The sequence below is a fragment of the Atractosteus spatula genome, chromosome 17 (genome assembly GCF_055471065.1).
Source record: "Atractosteus spatula isolate fAtrSpa1 chromosome 17, fAtrSpa1.hap1, whole genome shotgun sequence".
Classification (NCBI taxonomy): Eukaryota; Metazoa; Chordata; class Actinopteri; order Semionotiformes; family Lepisosteidae; genus Atractosteus; species Atractosteus spatula.
In genome coordinates this window covers 14,252,116-14,274,226 of record NC_142722.1, presented here as the reverse complement: position 1 = coordinate 14,274,226, position 22,111 = coordinate 14,252,116, and the positions used below count along the sequence as shown (strand labels likewise).

Below are 22,111 nucleotides of genomic sequence, written 5' to 3'. Positions count from 1 at the left end.
TGTCATGTCGCAATCGTAATTTATAGCAATCCCCCATCGAATGTGTTGCAATTTCCCAAATTTTATTTCCTGTGCAATGACTTTGCATCATAGTGTATCTTCTGTGCAATGTTCTTCACAGTTAGCCTCAAGTTTATAATGTGCTTATAATAACCATAAATTAGCTTGTAAGTTATTGATCAATTAAGATACCTCTGAACCTTGACAGCTCAACAGTGTTTGTTTCAAATTATTTAATTGAACCAATCATCTGCCCAATTAATCACGCTTAAATTGATCCATGCTTTTCAACATTAACGATTTAATGGTTACCTATAAAAATCCACTGAACTGGGGGGTCACCAGGATCAGTGTCAGGAAAAATAATGCTGTAGAAATAGAAATTGAGGACAAATTTGAGGACAAAACTGAGACGTTTTCAACCAGCTACACTTACTTGTGATGCGTTTTGTTTAAGTAGCATTCCTTCCATGCCTGATGCAAAGCCTGATTGCTCAGTTTCCTCCCAGAATGCTTAGGGCTGGGAGTTGTGGTGCAGATGCCTCCTTCCTGTCCAGGAGAACTGGAAACCGTCGTCTGAAATCCGGTGTCATCTACAGCAACAAGTCAAGAAATATTATCATCCACTTCTCAGGAGCCAAGAACTTTGATCTTTAAAAAACTAAAGCACCAATTGTCCTTAGAGCAGTGTCTTTGGAGATCTGTAATGTATTCAGGTCCAGAAAAACAACCACATACAGCAACTTAAAAAAGTACAGGTATTTTGGAAGGCTGAATACAGTAGAAAAAGAAGAGACTCTGATAATACATTTGAACTTTCATAAAGAACGCAAATCACTTTAGACGCTGTGCACCCATTCATCAATATTGTATTTGTCAGTCTTGCCAGGTGTAGAAAACTGAACAGCGATGCAAAGTGGAGTTCAGTATCTGTATCAAGCAAGACACCACTGCACAACAGAGTGCTGTACTGAAATCCCCAGACTTCAGAGTGGGTCTCTACATTCTCCCTCTGCATAAGAGGTTGGCAATAAAAACACACACCTGAATTACAGAGCAAACATTCTGTTCCTAAAGGCCCACCTTTTCCCTTCCAGCATAGTTCTTTACAATAAAGTAAAAAAGACTTAATCGAATTAACTGGTTACAACAGCAAATTGAATGGATTAAAAACCTTCAAAGGCATTGAAAGACTATTTCCTGAAAGACAGGTAATTGCCTGCAGATAGTCACCACCTGTGTTCCAGATCTGGCTATATGACATCCATCTATTTTCTAACTGCTTCATCCTATTAGGATCACAGGAGAACTGCAGCTTGTCCCAGCAAGCAACAAGTGCATGGCAGGGTACACCCTGGACAGGATGCCAGGCCATTGCAGGGCACACACAGACATGGACACATTTAGACCAGGGCCAATTCTGCCAAAAGCCCATTACACTGCCAGTATCTCTTTGGACTGTGGGAGAAAACTGGAGCATCCAGAGAAGACACATGTGAACACAGGGGGAACATGCAAACTCCATGCAGATAGAACCCCCTGGTCTGGAATTGAACCCAGGACCCCAGTGCTGCTAGGCAGAGATACTAACCACTATACCACCAAGCCGCCCTGGGTATACAGTATAACATCCTCCTGTTATTTTTTTTATATTTTTGAAGCTGTTCAACTGTCAAGCCATGCTTGCCTGAGCCTGTTGATGTCTGTGCTGTCAGGCTTGTTCTGTTTTTTTTACTAGATTGCATCATCTGTCCCTGACCTAATTACCATACCATAGTGAGTGATTTTTTTTCCGACTGCAAACAGAAATATAAAATAATGCCATCAATTACTAATTGCTGCTCCACGTAACGGCAAGTTCCATAAAAACTGAGATTATTCCAAGCATCAGCTTGTTTATGTATTCGTTTGGTCAATTTCAAGGTGACATCTTACAAAAAGCTCAAATGTCCACGCTACCTCTGCTACACAGCTGATACTTTGTTCCAAAACAAAGCAAAATCCTTTAAATCAACAAGGCGTGGCAGCTGCTTACATATGGTACTTAAGCTGGAAAACAGCCTGTGTTCACTTAGGAAGCAGCAGTATAGCATAGCAGCATAGTGGAGCAACCTCTGGATACCAACAGGTTGTGGGTTTGAGTCCCTGCTGCAGTCACTGCTGGTGCACCTTGAGTGAGGTACTTTACCCCAGTTGCTCCAGTCCTCCCAGCTGTATGAGTAGGGACCAGAATTGCTGGGGGGTGATTCCTGCAATTGATTGGCATCCCATTCACAAGCTCTTTAGTCCACTTTCTACTGAAAGAAGTAGCTGTGGCTCTTGTATGGATTTTATGTTTTCTTTTCACTTGTGTGAATATACTTCATGTGAAGGTCTACCACTGAGCTTAAAAGTATTCTACTTTATCTTTTGGCAAAGTTTTCAATACAACATATTATTAATTTCAGGACAGGGGTCATCTCAGTGCAGGGTACTATAATGACACTGTAGATCTTTAGATCTAGAAATGACTCCTTTCAAATCTAACCTATATTAACAATTCATTTTCTTCTAACTCAGGGTTGCTGGGGATCTATCCCTATCCCAGCAAGCAAGGGGTGCAGCAAGGCAGGGTACGCCCTGGATGGGACACCAGTCTATCACAGGAACACACACACAGACACACACTCTCACCAGGGTCATTTTGTCCTGAAGCAACTTAACCCACCTGCATGTCTTTGGATTGTGGGAAGAAACTGGGGCACCCAGAGGTAACCCACACAAACACAGGGAGAACACAAACTCCAAATGTGCTGTGATCCTAAGACATTTCTATTTTATTTAACACTGAATCACTCTTGTCTGGAGGTACCTGTGCAGGGTTGCTCTGGTGATGTGGGGGGTGTCAGGGGGACGCTGGCATTTGAGGGGTCTCTAGTCGCCCCTTGTGACCCAGATACTGTGGGAGCCTGGAACATGGGTAAGTCCCCCTGGGCAACAAGCACAAAGGCTGCTGGATACACCATCCGGACACCTCCTGCATGGATGAAATAAAAAAGGACAAGATGTGACATTGTGGAAAAGAATGGTGCGAGCTTCTGCAATATTCCCTGCTCAAAAACAGACCAATTTAGTTGTGATATCCGGTCTTCCCTTACCTTATTTTGCTTAAAGAGGTGCTCGGGAATCCGTACTTGTCATAATAAAAATTATCTTGTAGTTTGTATTGTTCAAAAAACTTTACAGTTTTTTTTTCCTAGCCAGCCTAATGCTTTCTTTGTTACGTAAAATCCAGACAAATAAATAATATAGGCTGGCAAACTTGATTCGGTCAAAGGAACACAAGACTATAATGATTAAATTTGGTTATTAAATAATTATGTAAAAATAAATAATACTACTAGTAGGTATTCATACTACTCCTTGTGGATTTAGTGATACTATCTTAATAAGTTAGTAGTTTAGGCAAAGGCACAACATAAATTACAAAAGTCAATAAATCAAGGTCAGAAAGTCAATGAGGCGATTGAAATCTGCTCTAAATCTTGCCTCCTAGCTGCAGGAAACTTCCCTGGTCACATTGCTCACAATCCTCAAGCGTGATTTCATTTGGCGATTATATCCAGTGACAAGAGGTCTCTCAGACATTGATTTTGCCACACATCCAGGAAGAATGCAATTTAAAGGCCGTGGGTCCTAGGATTTTGCTATGTTTTTTGTTTTGCTTAATGGACACATCTGATCACAGGCTGTTGTTCTCCCTGGTTTATCCGGTGGCCACAGAGGGGGTGAAGGGAGCAAGTTACTGACCAACAATGACTTCCACGGCTACATGGCTGTCGTTGTCATAGCCCGGCTCTCCGTCCTCTCGCTCGCTCTCCCTCTTCCTCAGCACCATGGGGTAGAAGTAACACCACTCCTCCATCAGCTTGCGGACCGCGGGATCGGACATCTTGTAGGCCTGGCCTGTGAGAGTCCCGTTCAGCCCATATGGGCTCAGGATCACTGCGGATGGAGCAGACACACGGAGTCAGGAAAAGTCCTGTTTTCATAATAATGGCACAAGGCTTGGCTCAAAACATGCTGCTCTTTATCATGGCTTCTTTCCCAATTTTTAAACTCTGAGCCAACATCAGAACATGTGAACCTTTCTGGTAAAATCACAATTTTCACAAGGGTGAAATAGCTGCTGACTGATATAGCTTCTAATAGAAGCTCCTGCTGCAGATTACCCCAACAGTAATTATGAGGAGCATAATACGCGTAATCTTGCTTAAACTGACCACAGTGACATCTTGCTATCCAGTGAAGCACAGGATGTTTTCTTCTTAATATTATTTATGTTTTCCCTGAAAACATTAGGGCATTATGCATGGACTGAAACTATTCATGCACACATGAGAAAGCAGAGCGCTTTTCCCTGCTGACGATATTGAGAGTGTACTGCCATTAGTTATTCCTAATGCAAGAAATTGTATATGGCTAATAAAGTGATCTTATCTTATCAGAATATGTGGTAATTGGTACAAACAGCTGCAACTGTAAATGCACTCCTTGCAGCTGTGGCGCAACCACATTTCCTTGTGTTTCTGTGACACTGCTTTTCAGCACGCCTCTGGCCACAGTGCACCCAGGCCGGGGCCCTCCGAGCAGGCTGGGTGCTCTCACCTTGGAAGGGGGAGGAGGAGGTCTGGGCGAGGGCGATGTGGTCCTCATTGATGCGGTAGGCTGGCTGGTGCCTAGCGATTTCCACGCTGGTGCACACGTTACTCTCCCCATGGAGGAAGAACGTGAAAGCGCAGGAGAGGTGTTCGCTTGGGGAAGAAGAAAGAAAGAGGCCGACAAGGTAAATGGAAAGGAAATGTGACTTCGCCTGCGTTATTCAAAATTTCCTTCACAGCTGTACAGCTTTTTTTATTCTCTCCATGTGTGGCTGTTCTTTTATTTTTGCGGGCACGTGAATGAAGTTTGAGAAAGAAACTGCTTTTAAAAAGGCTCGAAAAAGCCGATGAGAATATTGAGCAGGGGGACTGGATCAGTGCAGCCCCATCCAGACCGCTTGGCACTGCAATAATGGGGCTTAGCGCTGCAGTCGCTCGTTTCCCTTCTACTGCTCCTGGCCACCACACTTCAAAGAGCCCTCAGAAGCTATTTGATCTGAAACACTAGTCTGAAAACAGCCTAAGCAGAGGGAAAACAAAACTATTCAGAATGATAGAAAATGCACATGGAGGAGCATGAAAGATTCAGAAAAAGAAAAAACAAAAATAAATGAGTCCATGCGATACCCATTCCGCAGTGCACACCACCTAACCCCCCCCCCCCCGTTCTATGACCTGTCTCAATTACTGAACCACCACTGAAGAGCTAACTCAAATTTCTGTCTGGGTCACTGCAGCACTATCCAGTAACTACCTCCCATACTTAACATTTTAAAACACGTAGTTCTGCAAAACAGCGCTCGCAAAGGTGGCTCAAACACTAGTACTGTACATGATTCTCTTTTTTTTTTTTGCACTTTTGTTGCACAGATTTTCGAAAACGATCGAAAGGGAAAACATGACATTCGGAGGCCACCCATCCCTGCAGAGGGAGCTGTACGCCCAACACAAAGAGCTCTGTGTTACTGTTACATGAACATTCCTGGCGCTCAGCGGCGCACGGCTAAAACCCCAGCACGCGATCCACAGACGCACGCCGCCTCGCTCGGCGCCTTGTCGCGGTATAGATCTGGACCCTCACAGGAGTTTCCCGCAACCTGTACTGGAATTATTGAAATGCCCAGGAGCAAATATGTTTTCCAATGCCGCTCTCACCCCCCCCCTCACCAACCCCCTCCAAAAGCTGCAAAAAAACACAGTATGAGCATCTATTAATAGTAAAGCTCCAGCCTCAAGGGAATCATTTTCATGCAGAGCTGAGGGCCAGCCCACTACAGCAGATTGAGGCTGCGAGTGCATCTTCCTCCCATCATACAGCTTTGGTAATAAACAAGATGAGTGTGAGTTTCCAGCCCTGTTGTTAAGGGCTTAGTTTGAAAGGAATGCTTTGTTGTCTATTGGGCAGTGAATTAATGCCTAACAGATTAAACTTTTGCACCGCGTTGAATGGGTCGTTTGCCACTTATATAGCTCCAATAAATGTTTGCTGCCAGCGGGAAGTCGAGCTTACATTTGCCTTTACTTTGATTGTTTTTTGTCTTTTGGTTCATGCACATGTTTTAAATATTGCTGAGTGTAGATAATCGCGACATTCACATGCAAATGTCAGCGTACGTATTAGCGCCTTTAAACCGAGGAGAAAAAATACTTTTCAGCATTTTATTAAGTTTTTTAACGCTCATTTCTGTAAGTGTACTTATTTGTTAACTTAATCGTAGTAAGCAGTAGTTAAGGTATTCTAGTGGATTAATTAAAAATACAAGTTTCCAATATTTAGGCTAATACTGATCATGAGAACTGCTGTGGGAAATTCCAAAATTTCATTTCCAAATTTCATTTACTTTTTTACTGTTCTGTTCTACTGAGATTATTACAAATTAAAATGCATAGCCAATAGCCATACCTAGTTAAATCAAACCACTTACATAGGAGTGCTAGTATATACTGTGAAACAAAATGACAAAATCAGTAGGTGAACAGAAGTGATCTGAAAAAAACAAAAAAACTTTTTTCATGACAAGGGACTTTTCAGATAAAAAGTAGCACAATTTATCTTCCCTGTTTCAAAAACAGCATACCCTTTCCAGAAATGTAGTAAGGCAGACAATAGTGAAAAACAGTTTTCACTTGCATGACAAAACAATCTTTAAAATCTTCTTTCGTCTTGCCTGACCTCTGTGTGACCCCACGGTGACCACTTCATGATCGTCCCAAAGGCCATGACCAGCACGTTGCCTGTTGCTGCTGTAATGACTCACTAAAGGACATGGTTTTCACAATTCATATTTTGTTCTCTAAAAACAGCCTCACTTTCCTGGGATTTATCTGACAATTACTTGAACTGGCACTCATTCTCCGGTATATAAAATATTAACTTGACTGTATCTCTAGATTCATCATCCTACGAATTCCAGGGTCATAGAAACAATGATAAAAAAGGGCCAAATCGCACAATCGGCCACTAGCTTCCATTTCTCTTTTGCTGATCTGCATGACTTTAGTCAGCTGTTAATAAGCAGAACTTCAATGATAATCCAGTTTTAAAGTCAATAGCGGGCACTGTCAAGCCATGCTGATAACATCCATTGATAAAGCACGACTGCATCCCTGTTGGAAAATAGAAGAGAGGGAGCCGGGTGGATACTTTTATTATGGAAGATACCACAATCTGGAGGAGCACTAACATTTCAAGAAAGAAAACATATTTCATCTATTTTTAACCTTAAAATTCCAAATAACATAATAACAAAGGAGGAAAACTGAAATTACCATTCTCTGAGCTCCAAACAGACTGTGACCTATTTACCATTCGGTATACAAATATATACAGTGTTCCGTACATGGCCTAATATCTAAAAACACTAAATAAAAGACTTTAAATGAAAAAGCAGGTGGGGCACTTGTCTAGAGCTGAAGGAATTCTAGGTAGGAGAATCGTGGTGAATTATTCATTGTGGCACATTTCTGATTTCTCCACACTTAGCTGAGATCACAGCACAGCTTAATGGGCTGGTGCTCTGTGCAATTAATGCTTTTATGTTGAAATCAATCAAGAGACAGAGAGCAGCAGCTTGGTCCTTACACCGTCATTCCATTTGCGCTCCCCTGGGGGCAAGCACAGCCTGCTGTTAAAGGTGCAGAGATATTTACAGCTGTCATGAGAGCCGCAGCGTACAATCCCCAGAATCACAGGGGTGAAGCAACTATTTCTGATCAGAGTTTCTGTGCTTTTTGGTTAGAAATTAAACACATTTGCACAGAGTTCCCTTTCTGTCCAATATGAGTCCCCCACTCTGGCCTATCAGGAATTATCGATACAGTAGTTAGGACATGCTGATGGGGTCACACACTGTACATTGACGGTTAGTAAAAGTCTGCATCAGAGACTTCGGAACAAAACACAGAAGGCGTGTCTGCTTTGTTATGGCCGTCAGAGGAGACGTGAAAGCTCCATCTGAGAACCTGCTGTGCAGTTTGGAGGCTACGCATGGAGAGACATGTGGTAGAAAACCCCTGAACTTCTTTGCAACTGCACTGTAGACCCAGGATTCACCCTGCTTTGCTTTTGTCCAAAGGCAACTGCCAAAACCCCAACCCCCTTGAGCCTCACTTTCATGAGGAGAGGAAAGAGAGGAGAGGCTGGTTTCTTTTAGCAGTGTTCTGGACAAAACACACGAGCCACAATTAAGCCACATTGAACAGACAGAACTTTCAGGTCAGTATGTCCTTTAAAAACAAAACTGCACATCCCCGTGGAGGTATCTCAGGAATCTCTAATGTGGGACAGGCTCTTAGGGTTCCCCCTCAAACAGTAAACTGAACCAGTGACCTTTGAAAAATTTATACTATAAACTACTGGATAAGTGGCCTTATGACAGTGAAAAAAAAACAATATCCCCTTTCCATTATTTTTGGAGTTTCATGTACTTTTAATTCTGGTATTGTCTCACTACTAGAGAATATCACCCTAATTTGAACACACTCTCCCAAATCAAGCAAGTACCGTTACAACAGCTGCTACCAGGCAAAACTGAATGGAAAGCAAATATATGACAACACCCTCCTGACTTCTTACCTAATCAAATAATCCAGGAATCAAAATCAGTGCAGAAAAAAAATATTCCAAACCAGATTTAAAGGGCAAATGTTTGAAGTGGAAATTTAAACATAAGAAAAGGTTATAAATGATCTCATTCAGACGTTTCTTGAAAGAAGCCAGCATATAGGCTTCAGCAACATGAATCAATAACATATATATATATACACACATTATAAATCATTAATTGCACCATGCAATTATTTTACAACAAATGGGAAAAGGAAAGGCTATTTCATCTGAATCATTGCACCACACTGCACTGATTTTGCAGAACAGTTCACAAAGTTAAAACCACTATTTACAACTTGTGCTGTTTAGAGTTATTTCATTAACTTAATCTCCAGCAGCAGCCGACTTACATGCCCCAGTAAGTGTTACAAACTCATATCAGCAACAGAAGGTAGACGAGGTATTGTGTAAACAGCTTGAATAGCACAAAATTGCCATGTCCACTGTCGACCATACCTAGCAGCGCTGGACGCTATATTGCACTTCAGTTACAGCAGCACAATACAAATGCAGCTCATCTGGGAGTCAGCAAAAGGCTGAGTGAAATGTCTTGGAAGTGTTTCTGGGTGCGTTAACTTAAAGTGCACACGTTGAACACACAATGTGGCACAATTAGTGCGAAACTCCGAGAAGTGGTCTGCCCATCTCCACCACCCCCCCAATTTTCTCCACTTCACTGAGGTAGCAACATGATGACCTTGCAATGTAGCCTGACACCCAGAGTCCGTTGCCAGGGAGACGGCTAATGTCTCAATGTCATTGGCTTCACTCCTGGCCAGAGATGAAGGGAAACAAAACGCATAGGCATACACACCCCGCGCGCACACACACACACACACACACACACACACACAAGACTGCTGTGCTGTGGCGTTATAAAAATAGCTGCATGCTCCCATCCTTCAACTGTCTTTTTAATGCTTAATTTATAGAAACAACCCCCTCTCCCTTCTTACTCTCTCTCCTGCACCCTCTCTCTCTCAGCAGACAAGCCACCTCTAAGTAAGACTGATGCAACCAGCAACCAACAAATACAAATTGCTTTCAGCAGCAAAACTAAAAATGAACTGCTACGGTTCAAGGTTAGGGGCCCTGGATGATTGAAATATTAATTTCATCCCTGCAGACTTGGGGTGCAGGTCCTCATTATCTTCTCGCGTTCAAGCACCGATGAGTGAAATCAAACATCTCCAAAACTTCTGCTGATGTAAGGTATGTAATGGTAATTTGGCTCAGAGGTTTGGAAGGGCAGAAAATCAACATGTGGGAAACAGACCCTCTCCATTAAAACGTCTATAGGAAAATATGCACACCCTCATCCCAGAGAACCATGAGCTGGTTTGCCATTGTATCCAGGACCTGGGTAGGTTGATTGATGGCTACGTTGGGACAGAATCTTCTGTTTGAGTGGAATGGGAGGGCTAAAATTTTTTTATCAGTATTTAAAAGTCATTTTCCATTATACCTTTCCAGTATAATCCACTATGGACCTTCACCATGTGGTAAAGTCCATAGTGGATTATACTGGACCTTACTGCCATGGCACTGGGAAAGGGGGGTTTGAAGATACCCTGGGGGACCCAGTCCTGCCCAAGCCCCAGTTGTACTCACCTGGCTGTGCTCTTACCACACTGGAAATCAATAACACAGCTCAAACTCAGACTACCACCACCTGGACAGCAGGACTCTACAGCTGCAGAGCTACTCTTGAGCTACAGAGGAGCCCCTGACAAGCACTGTTTTACAATTCACAGCCAGCCCATGGACTTTTGTTCAAAGAGAACAAACACATCGCACTACCATTTATAACCCCACAGCATGCCGCGAGTCTCCTATGAAGTTGAAACCAATTTAGAAATTGGTGGCCTGATTACAAATCTAGTCAGAAAAATGCCTGGAAGTAGTGAAGAAACGTGATAGGTTTATGTAATTAGCAGATATGCTAATGTTGGACACTCTGCATCGCTCACAGAGTTGATGATGTTTTAATGCATAAACATTTTGAACATGCTTTGACGCCGATATAGTTCAACAAGCAAAAAATGGGGTTTCCTGATCGGTGTAGTTCTGCAAAGGTTATTAGTTGTGTGTATGTACATATTTGCCTTTTGTGTATGAGGATCCTGACATGGTAAAGAAAAAGCAGAATGTAAAAGGCTGCTTGTACTCTTCCCTGCTTCTCTCCCCAGAGCTGCCTTCTCAATAATTCACTGACTCGCTCTCACACTCTCACAGTAGGGAGGGGCCTGGACTGACAGCGCGCGCAGACAAAGCTGTCAAACCGCGGAGAATCGAGTGGGCTCACTCGTCTCTGCCTCCACACTCAGTCGGAGTGGCAAAACCTGCAGTAAGAGCCCCCTGCCGCCCTCCCCCACCCTCACCCCCTCCAGAGTCTCCTCGCAGCTCGCAGCTCGCTAAATCACAGCTCGCTGGGAAATCCCTGTGTGCCCCAGCGCGATCATTAGTAAGGTAAACTCCCCTCCCATTGTTCTGAGGAAGGCTGCAATTTACACTACCCACCCAGGCGATGCTGTAACTCCATTGTACATGGGGACAGCGATCCCCTCCTCTTTCTGTAGCTGAGGGCTAGAGCACTGCCATTGACTCTCCCTCCCACTGTCACAGGCTGTCTGCTCTCACACTCCTACTTGTAACACACTCCTACACCCTGCCTGGCTGGCTGGTGTCATAGGCAGTGCTGTACACCCAGTCTCTCTCACCTTCAGGTATAATGCGCAGCTCAGAACGCTGTTAACACAACAACCACTCCCCCCCACCGCTCCACCAACCATCTCTCAGGCTCTACAGTAAAAGGCTATGATCTACTTTTATTCCCATGCTCTCAGGCTCTCATATGATAAAAGGCTGCTACGGTCCGCTTTGCCTCTCTGGTGTAATTTATGCTTTCCCATCAGTCCCTGACTCTCCATCTCCAGCAATCTGTTATAAAAGCGTAAAGGCTAGCTTCCACCATCATATTCCCTCCTCTCTCAGGCTCTTGGCTGTACTGCAACACTGTGATCCATTTCCATCTCCTCGGTGCATAAGAGAAAGCTGAGAGATTTTTCCCCATCCCTCACTCTCTGCTGAAGCACAGACAAAGGGTTTCTCACCCTCAGCGGCTCTGGCATAACACAAGATTACCATTCCCTCTCCCTCTCTCCAGGAATGCCTCTTTTGGAATTCAAGGCAGCTTCATTTCCCTATTCTCTCCATCTCAGGCTCTCGAGACACTAGTGATAACACTAGCTAGATTACACTACTCTATACAGTACGCTATTTTGTAAGGGTCCCACTTTCATAGTCTGAGATCTAAAAAAATCACTGCTTTGTCTCCTTACTCAACTTTTCCTTCCTCTCACACCAGACCCCAGACAAAGATAAAATACACTCACTGGACAAAATATTAGGAACTCCAATCAAATAATGTGCTTTGCTTCTACAAGCAAAAAGTACAACTTCCACAGCACATACAGTACATGTACCGTGTGCACTCATCTCTCGATCTACAAACATAATTTGTTCCTCAAAAATGGTTCATAAGGTGAGAATTTGCAAACAGAAAACAAAATTCACCATTCGGCCTTGTGATTCATACTGGCGGTTTAGAAAATCACCTGGTCTTCCTTGTTTTTATCCTGTTCTTGGTAACTACTGTACTTACCCTAGTATAGTAGTTACCAAGAGAAATACACAAGATAAAATGTGTAAAAATTCTAACAACACAGATGTACTGTATGAAGGACCTGTGCTGTGGAAGTTCATGATATGAAGATGAAGTATTCCATTTGACTATGAAAGATGCATCTTCATTGTACAGGAATTCTGTTAGTAACCAAAAACAACAGGCAGAAAAAAAGCATCCTTCATTTAAGCAAAAATAGGTTTATAAAGTGAAATTCAATCTGACTGGGAGTTACCAACATCTCACCCATTAAATCTTGGTCAGTGAGACTGCCTCTGTCATTACAGTCAATGAAACTGTAAACTTAATCAAGCCCACCCAAAATGTGGAAAACTCTCCATTTAAAAAATGAGCTGTCCACTCATCATTCCAACAATTTCAGGCCCCAGAATTTTCAGTTATCACTGTAATTACTAGTCAAAGCACAATGACATTAATGGTTGTATCTGTCGACTTCCTACCTGTTGTTGAGGTTCTTTTCCTCGGGCTCATATGGCTTGACAAACCATTTCCCAATGCGCACAAAGTCCTTGTCCATCAAGCACCTGTGAAAAGAAGCCCGTTTGGCAACATTAGTTAATTAGGAAGCAGATTCCTTCACATCGCAATGCCTGTTAGGAGGATGAGAACACAACTCATCATCAGGAGTCTTCCTACACCAAAGCTGTAGGACACTTCTCATGTAGGATGGCTTCCAAAGCTTTTTAATCCAATATGACGCTCATGCCAATTTCGTTTCCCTGTTGATGAAGCATACTTGCGTTTCAGAACTACTATACTGACACACAAAAAAATACTCAAATCTTATGTATTTAAATTAATGAAATTCAAATATTTAAAAAACACATATTTTAAACACCCACCCATAGGTTTAGAGGGCGGCAAAGGTGGCATTTCTGCCAGGTGCTTCAGTTTTCAGTATGTATTGGTAGGTTATTTGGCATCTGGGAAAACTGGCTCTAATGTGAGTGTGTGCATGTCTGTGTCTTGTGTGCCCTGCGATGGACTAGTGTCCAATCCAGCGTGTATCCATTGTTTGCCAGGATAGGCTTCTGTTCCCCCGAAATCCAGTATTGGAAAAGCGATTAGAAAATGGATGGATGAATACATTTTTCAGTATGAACCATGGTTCACAATTTATAATGTTACACATTGTCTTAACAACACTTTAACATAATCCTTGCACTGTTGACAGACAGACTTGATCTGCCTCAAGACAGATAACTGCAGGATATGTTTCTCTTCCTGTGCAGTTGCAACCAGTTTGTTTCTAGGTAATCTAGTTCTTTCATGTTGATGGTAGTAGTGAGTTTTTCCAAAGATGTTCTAATTGAATAGAACAGGAGAAAAGGCAGTACACATTACGACACTGACACTAAAATTGTGTCATTGTAATCCCAGTAATGTGCAATCTTGCATTGTCCTGCAAGACCAGGGAAGAAACTACAGTGTGAATCTCTCTCACCCCCTTCAACTCAAAACCACTGCTAACATTACGACAGCAATATTAACAATAACAGCAATTAGGAAAAAAGAGGTACGCTTTTTGCGTTATTTAAGAGTCTGGTGATATTGTTGATTGTAAATACTTCTTCGATAAAAGTATTTAAATTGTTAACACTGAAGCAACAGTTAAGCTTATTGTCAAAAGGACAGCAATGAAGTGCTCAGATCTGAGAGGCATGTCTTATTTTAGCACTAGTGGGATAGGAGCATTTAATCTTTTGTCTTTACATCCCCTGACTTTGAACACAGTTTATTTTGTTTGTGGTAAAAACATAATTATTGTGACAAACAAGAGGAGGCCATTCTGTGAATAAAGCTTGGCGTTAGGTAACTGAGCCAACAATTTCAGCTGGTTAGTCCCTTCAGCAACATGCCTGGGTAGCATGGTCCAGTCTCGCAACCCTTCGTGGGAAAAGAGATTCTTCCTCTCAGTTTATATTTGTATTTTCATGTAGATTAGACAGTATTTGTGACCTCAGGGTCATGTTTCACTGATGATTTCGAAGAAGTCCATTTTAAAGTTTATGAAGGCTCTCTTGCAGTTGCCTGTTTTTTACAACTAAAAAACAGTTAAATTATTTTATCCTAGCAGGGCAGAACATTTCTTTGAGGCCAGGAATGTATTTGGTCATTTGTTGGACTGATTACAAAGCTGCAAAATCTTTTTTTGGAACATGTGACCCAAATTGTACACAGTAGTCTAAATGAGGTTTTACTAGTTCTGTAGTTTCATCTAATAAAAAACTTCTTTCAACAAAGCTATTTTTAATAAACAATAAATCTAATCTTTAATTACATTATTTTATTCCACATTCACAGACAATTGCTGGTGGTTTGCTGTGGACTGGTTCTGATTCCCAATGCATGTCCAGAGTAGGGCTTTTTTAGTGCAGTGCTCTGCTCTCAGTGGGTTTGTAAAGTGCAGGTCGATTCCAAATCTGAATGTTATAAGACTGCATTTGTTTTAAAAGGTGATTAACATTTCATATACCTAATATTGTGTTTTGCAAGACAGGTTAAAAAAAGAAAACTGACAAGAAGATGCATTATTTTATTACAGGAAATTCTAGTATCTGTGCATTATCTACAAGGACAAAGCCTACTTAAACAGTAATAAAGGGTCAGCATCTTCATTTACCATGATGCATCTCAACAACTAGAGAATCATGTCTCTAGTCCAGTTGAGTGGCTGACAGGACCTACAACTACATCACAAAAACAAACTGCTTTTTAATAGTCAGGTGATCCTGACAGCCATTAATATACCAGGGCAGATCTCTCCCAGATGGTGACCTTCTTTTTCCTCATTGGCTGCATGCTAATACTCACTGCTGCTAGTCCTGACTTCTCTACCAGCTCAGACTCACAGCTTTGTGAGCTAATATGATGTGAAGAGCTTAGAGGGAACCCCCATAGCACAAGTATAGGATGCCTTGAGGGAAAGTGAGGAACAACTCAAATAGGAAAGCTGACACTTCCAGATTGACTCACAGGAATGGAAAAACCGTTGGCCCTAGGACATCACGATGTTTCACTGAGCAGTAAGACTGCCCTCAATCGGCACCGATGAGATTCCTCTTCACACGTCTGCCAGCTAGCTTGAACATCAACAGGTCAACATATCGCTCACTACTACACACACTGTCTTCAGTTCAATCTGTCAAGGTCAATTGACTCAGTTGTTCTGTGGACCTCCCAGTATGCAGATCAATTTCAAGATGGCAAGCTCCAGTCATTCCACTGAAGTGCATGTTATTTCTTCCTGGAATTTCTTGTGCTGTAGCTACAGCCGACTGAAAACAATTACAGATGGATCAGATGAATGTGACAGTCCTGGGACAGTGTAACAACCCTCTTCCTTCCAGAACTTAGTGTCTAAGTTAGAAAATTAGTGTCCAGAACTAATTTTCCTGCATCCAGGAACATTTCCTACTTTCTCTTTTCTGCCGACAGCAGAAGCAGAACACCTTGTTCTTGAGACCACTTCTCTCACAGATAGGCCGCCTACAAACATGCTGACAGCAACCAAGATATCTTTTCCCAGGCAGGATCTGGTCCCATCTTTCACTGTTCTAACATTAATTAAAATGTAGTCTTTCTGAATAGAATGTGTACAGATTCTTAACTCAAAAACAAACACTGTGCGTCTGGAGTATTTGTGAAATCACACAGTATGTTGTTATTCCAAGAAACAGTAGTACTACTCAATCAATAAACATATCTGCTTACTCTTCAAATAAAACATTCTGTATGTGCATAATGAGCTACTGATGTAAAACCTAGACCTTTGTGTGGTCATCATGCATCAGTATAGGTTCTACAGTGCATGTGTCATTCATTCAATGAGGGACAAATGGGTTGACAATCAGCTTCATAGTCCACAAAATTGTTTTTCTAAAGATACGTTTTTCTAAAGATACATCCATCCAATTCTTTACCCAACAGGAGGTCACAGGGGACCCAGAGCCTATCCTGGCAAGCCTAAAGGCACATATTATGATGATATACTGAGAAGGTATTAAAGAAATTAAAATGGGAACCAAAGGCATTTTCTAAGTTGATGTATTAATCTTTCCCATCAAATTTTAATTTATTTTATGGAACTCTACGAATGATCATATAATACAATTCTTTAAACAACATATGGATCATAATAAGTATTATGAGCATAAGCACTTAAAAAACACACACTGGGACGAGTTTGTCCTTTTGTACCCCGTCAGTCTCTTTTTAACTTGTGCGCATTCTCTGGGAATCGACGTTCTCTTTTGTTTGGGCCTTGATTTTTAATTAGCTTTCTAAATAACCAAGACATCGCTCAGAAAATCTGTGACAGTAAAGAGGAAAGAGCTAATGAAATAACACCCTTGAAACGAATCTTTAATCCCCCTATCCCTGCTAAGTGGCTCATTATTTTGGTAGAATGTTTCCTATGGCCCTCGCGCGGCTATCAGGGAGCCTTGTAAGCCGGCTTACCTCTCAAGCAGGTTGTGGATCGCCTTGAAGAGTAGTGTCCTGCACTCATACGACAGCCCGCTCTCCCATAGGCCTTCCTCCGCCACTGAAACACACAGAGCAGCACAGCTTTCATCAGCAGAGCTCATCGCAACCACAGCAGCACTCCACAGACGTGCAGGGACTTCCACCCCTCTTAGATCACACTCAGGACTGCTCTCCAGACAGTACAAGGCACGTTGCAAGTCTGTAAGCAAGGCAGGCCACTTCCGGTCACCTGCCCTGCTTTCCAAGGGGAGATACTGGTTTTGTGGGGCTGGCAGCACACCTTCCCCTTTCAGGCAGGTCAGATGAAGATAAGGGAAAAGGGAGAAAATAACTAATTATTCTAAATTTGAAAAAGCCTAGATGAAAATATAGAAAAAAAAAACAGCAGTTATTACACACTGCTGCTGGATGACCACATTGAGCCTGCAATGTCAAGCGCTGTCTGAACATACTCACTCAGGTACTACAGCTATTTGATCCAGGGATTTTGTCTGAAAGACTTGATTGAGCCAGTCTGGGACACTTGCACCAGATATCCACCATTTGTTTCAAGAAGTGCTTCCTAATCTCACTCTTAATCTACCGCCTCTTACTTTCTGTGTGTCCCCGGGTTCCTCATTTCATGGATCTTGAATTTCACTTTTCTGAAGTAACCCACTGGATTAATTTAGTCCAATACCTTTTAGGACTTTGGTCACCCCCTGGCTGAAGCCCTGAAGCTCGATTGATAAATTCCCTCTATGTGCTTTGAAAAATCCCACTGAATAATATGTTCAATTCATATGAAAGAAAGCAACGTCGTTTCATAGTCACTCCTAACACAGACCTGCTGGTAGAGGTGTCAATGGCTAATCGTGTTTTCTGTTTCGTCCAAGATCATGGTTTCTTTATATAATTTAATGAACTGAGCTGAAGAGTTCAAGGATTCTTCCAGGCTTCAGCCTGGAGTTTATGTGCACTGCACCTTCAATAAAGGCATCTTTTAAATCATCAACAGTACCTGGGAATAATAGGTTAAGTATGTTCACTTAAGCATATAATTACATCAATTCAGCTATTCAAACAGAAGAAAACTGCAAGGATCCTACTGCCCCGATGACGAGAGATTGACAGTGGGAACCTACAGTGCTCCTCTGATTACCGCCTCCCCAACAATCAAATTAATTCCTCAGTTTTGTTGTGTCAAAAACAGCACCTCTCGGCTGCAGACGAGGCTGTCATTTCAAAGCACTGTGCAACGGCAGATCAAAACAATAAACTCTTTTTCTCCGTATCCTTTAATATTCCGGGAGCCGGGCAAGTCCCACTAAAACTGGGTGGACAGGAGGGGTATTTATTCATGAGCAGATAGTCCATGGAAACTCATAGCATTTCAGGTAAGTACGTACAGCACAACAGCAAGAGTTCCCTTTTCCCAGTCACAATTTCTCCTCCATACTGTAGTGAATGAAAAGCTCCATATTTACTTGCCAGAATTCCCTAGTAACCATGGCAACGTTCTCTGCAAGAACACATCCCCCCACCTCCCCCATCCCCCCCCCCCCCCTTCTCTTCCAGCTTCAGGGCTCAGACAGGAAAGTCTAGTCCAGCCAGATATTGTACTGGGAAGACGTATCCATGAGCAGAATGCCAAGAAAATCCGTCTCATTAGTCTGTCCTTCATATTTTTTAATCCCATCTCCATGCTGGCTTTTCCGCAGCAAGGCTGGGCTGGCCCTCCTCTTCACCAGCACTTAAGAGACCACCTCCACAAACTGTGACCTCACTTGTACCTTGTGAAGGTTTCCCACTTGGCAGAGATGACTCACAAAACTCTGGCTTTGTTGTCCAGATCTCTGCATCGTAAAGTCCAGCCCCCCGGACCTCTGGGAAAATGAGTTCTCCCTTTCCTAGCTCATCTGAGAAGGCTGTGTTTACAGCTGAAATTCAGATGAGGCCCTGAAACTGATGTATCGATATTGTAGCACTTCTTTCTTCCTACTATTTTCATCTTCTTCTCACATTTTACTCATTCCATTTCTAGAAAATTATTTTCCTTTCTCCAGAAAACTCTTGCTTAGATGTGTGTTTGCCCACACTTTGAGGAAGTGTCTCATGTATCCCATGGTTCAGTCAATGAGGAACTTTTAAATGTCATTTTATTAGTCATACTAGCTATTGATGTTAGCACTTAGATTATTATTTTCTACAGTAACTAGTGAAATCCATTCCATTTAAAATTGCTTTTATAATACACTCAATGAAGTGAACTACTGATATGTGACAAAGATTTAAATCCTCTCAAATGGACAGTCTTTTACAAAACTAATTACCTTCCCCTGTTACAGCACTTAGCCCTTCAGCTTTGAAGAACCTTTAACTCAAAACAGTTAGCATGAAAAAAAAATTATTTGACTTGTGAGTTAGGCTCAGCTGAGCAAATAAATGTATCTCTTGGCTGATATAATTGCTACTCAGAATCTGAAGATCATGCTGTCTACTGTGTTTTTTAAAACTGTTTTAGACAGAAATAATGGTTTAATCATTTAAGAGTTGGAACTTTATAAAGGCTTTGTCTTCTAAGATGCATACAGATTGCAGATTATAATGTTAACATAACAGTCAACTGAATATTATGTAATTCCATTGGTATGCGATTATACTGTATTTGCTCCAAGCTAAGAAGTACAGAGGCAAACCAAATTGATGCTTATCTTAGACACAAATCTTGACTGTTTTCCAGGGCACTTCACTAATGTGCAAAATGTGACTTGTTCTTAAGCGCATGCCTTTTCTATTCGGTGCAATTTGCTTTTTACTTTCTTATATGTGAAGTCATTTCAGTTCTTTGTTTTACAGAGCGCTTGCAAAAGCTGGGCACTTCAGTTCTTCCTGACCCAATTATATTTGGGTGAAAGAAAATCTAACCAGGATATATACAAACTTTGAAAGGCTTTGGAAAAACAAGTGGCAGGAAATACTCGATGGCACTGGCTGCAACCGTGACTGACCCATTCGAGCAGACTGGTGTGTCAAGAGATAGACCAGGTAAATTATCCACTTACAAGCTGGGAGTCTGGTAGAAAGTGACAAGAATCTGGTTAAACATGTGTGCCTTGGGGTGGACAAGTATGAGTGTGTTGCTGCAGAGTTGTGTGCAAGCCACACTAGAGGACAGGTTTTTCCTTCGGCAAAGTAGCAAATCCTCAATAGCCATGTGTACATGAAGACACTCCTACACCCAGCATAGTTCAGTGTGGAAGCTTGCTCTCCTGTTTTTGAGAAAGCAAGAAAGCACAGAATGGCACAGTGGCACCTCTTCTGAGCCTCTGTGAAGTTCCAGAACTTGATCATTCTAGAGACCTCACTGATCCTCTCTCACAGACACCACCACACGAAGGGCAATCGTTGCAACGACCACAACCCCTTCCAAACGGTAGGACGCTGCACAAGAAAACTAAAACCAGCAAAAGCACATGCGGCCACATTGTCATGCTTCTGTTTAGAGCAGCTCCTGCAACTTGTAACACAACGGTTCGTGATGGTTGATCACTGAGCAGGTGAGACGTTCCCAATGGCTGTATTCCTCTGCTTGAGACAGGCTTGATGGCCCAGCTGGTGGCAAAGCAGGTCAAGACAAGCCAGAGTCGGAGTCTTTAGGATTTGTTCAGGAAAACTCCTTGATGAGTCAATACACGCGCCTTGGGAAGGACAATTTATGGCACAGAGGCATGAACTGTACTGAGGGAGAGCTGGGCAGCTCCTGGTTGCATCCATTCCCTTTTAAAAACCAGCTACAGCGAATTAGGAAAAACACCCCTTCACACTTCTATCTGGACCCCACCAAGCCTTCCTTAATGTCCTTTTACGTTTAACTTACTTCTTCAACATAAACAATGGCATTGACAATAGTTACTACTAATAGGACTAGGGGTGACTTAGACCTTGGAACAGTGTTGCATTTTTTAAATGTGAGGTAGTTTGGGTATTATTTTCTACTGCATTTCCAATTACTGTCTGCTATGATGTATGAATTCTGCTGTATTTGCTAAAACATGTGCTTGCTTTTAGCAGCATTAAAAGGTGTAGCTGAAAGGATTCAGCTGCCTGCCTGACCCTCAGGCTACAATTCATAATGTAGCAGTTCTACAGGTGTAGGTCTGAGGCTACTGCTTATTCATTTTACACCACCAGGCTGCTTCTCTGTTTTTCATATCTTCTAACACCTCTCCAGCTATTTACTTTGCAATTTGGGTCAACTGGTTTCTAAGCCTGGACTACACAGGTACCGGGCTACATTAAATTAGTTCATAGAGCTATCACCCTACCAAACCTTTACAAAGCACATCTACTGGGATAAAGCAATTTTTAATACAGGCCCCTGCCTCACCCCTCAAAGGGCTTTATGGAAAATGATTATACAAGCAATAGCAAATTTGCTGGCGAGCTCACTCCACACCAGAGTTAGGTCAATACAAGAATAATTCCCTTAGAGGTATTTCAGAAACCTGTTCTCTGCTCTTCCCAAATCAAGCTTCATTCTTATTCTCAGAATTCACACACCTAACTAGCACTGTTGCCCCTAGGGATAAGCCCAGCGTAGCATAAAATATCAATATCTAACACAAAAAAAATAAGCAGGAGAGACTGAATTCATCTGACCGTGTGGTTATAATTTTTGATAACTCGTGTACAACATACCAAATTAGTATGTAAATTAGGCCTAAGCACTGGAAACTTGTCACAGTACACATTCAATATGAATTATTCTGTGGACTCTGAAGTGTCAGGTGTGTAGGGAGAAGTCACAGCACAACTCAGGGAAGTTTTGGTGTAAATTCGTGCTCTAAAATAGCATCCTTGTCAAGGGATTTTTATACAGTAATTCAATTCATAAGATAAAGGAACTAAATTCTTCAGGTGAAATAAATATAAGATTGCTTTAAAATCTCAAATGTGAATATGAGATTATTGTTAATCTGTTCTGACAGGCCAACAAGTAAGAATCTCATGATTCAGGTCAGGAGATACGGATGACCTAATGTAAACCCATCCACATTTCTGAGTGGCAGTGTCAAAACGTTCTTCCAGAGAGAGGCATCAGAACCTCAACCTCAAACTATCCATTGACGTTACTTTGCACAGTCAAAACAGAACTTGAACCGGATCATAATTTTTCATGATGGACAT

The 22,111-nt window shown here is 42.1% G+C and overlaps 1 protein-coding gene across 2 annotated transcripts in view; it reads right to left on the bottom strand.

Moving 5' to 3' along the window:
• LOC148819200 (mediator of RNA polymerase II transcription subunit 13-like) overlaps positions 1 to 22,111 on the bottom strand; it is an 89,472-nt gene that overhangs the window by 24,830 nt on the left and 42,531 nt on the right. For both annotated transcript variants that reach the window (XM_088935316.1, XM_088935317.1), the window contains exons 3-8: positions 16,916 to 17,000; positions 12,895 to 12,978; positions 4,648 to 4,793; positions 3,790 to 3,984; positions 2,852 to 3,016; positions 437 to 593 (exon numbers count right to left, since the gene is read on the bottom strand). In XM_088935316.1, the coding sequence (XP_088791442.1) occupies positions 437 to 593; positions 2,852 to 3,016; positions 3,790 to 3,984; positions 4,648 to 4,793; positions 12,895 to 12,978; positions 16,916 to 17,000 (832 nt within the window). The remainder of the gene's footprint in view (positions 1 to 436; positions 594 to 2,851; positions 3,017 to 3,789; positions 3,985 to 4,647; positions 4,794 to 12,894; positions 12,979 to 16,915; positions 17,001 to 22,111) is intronic.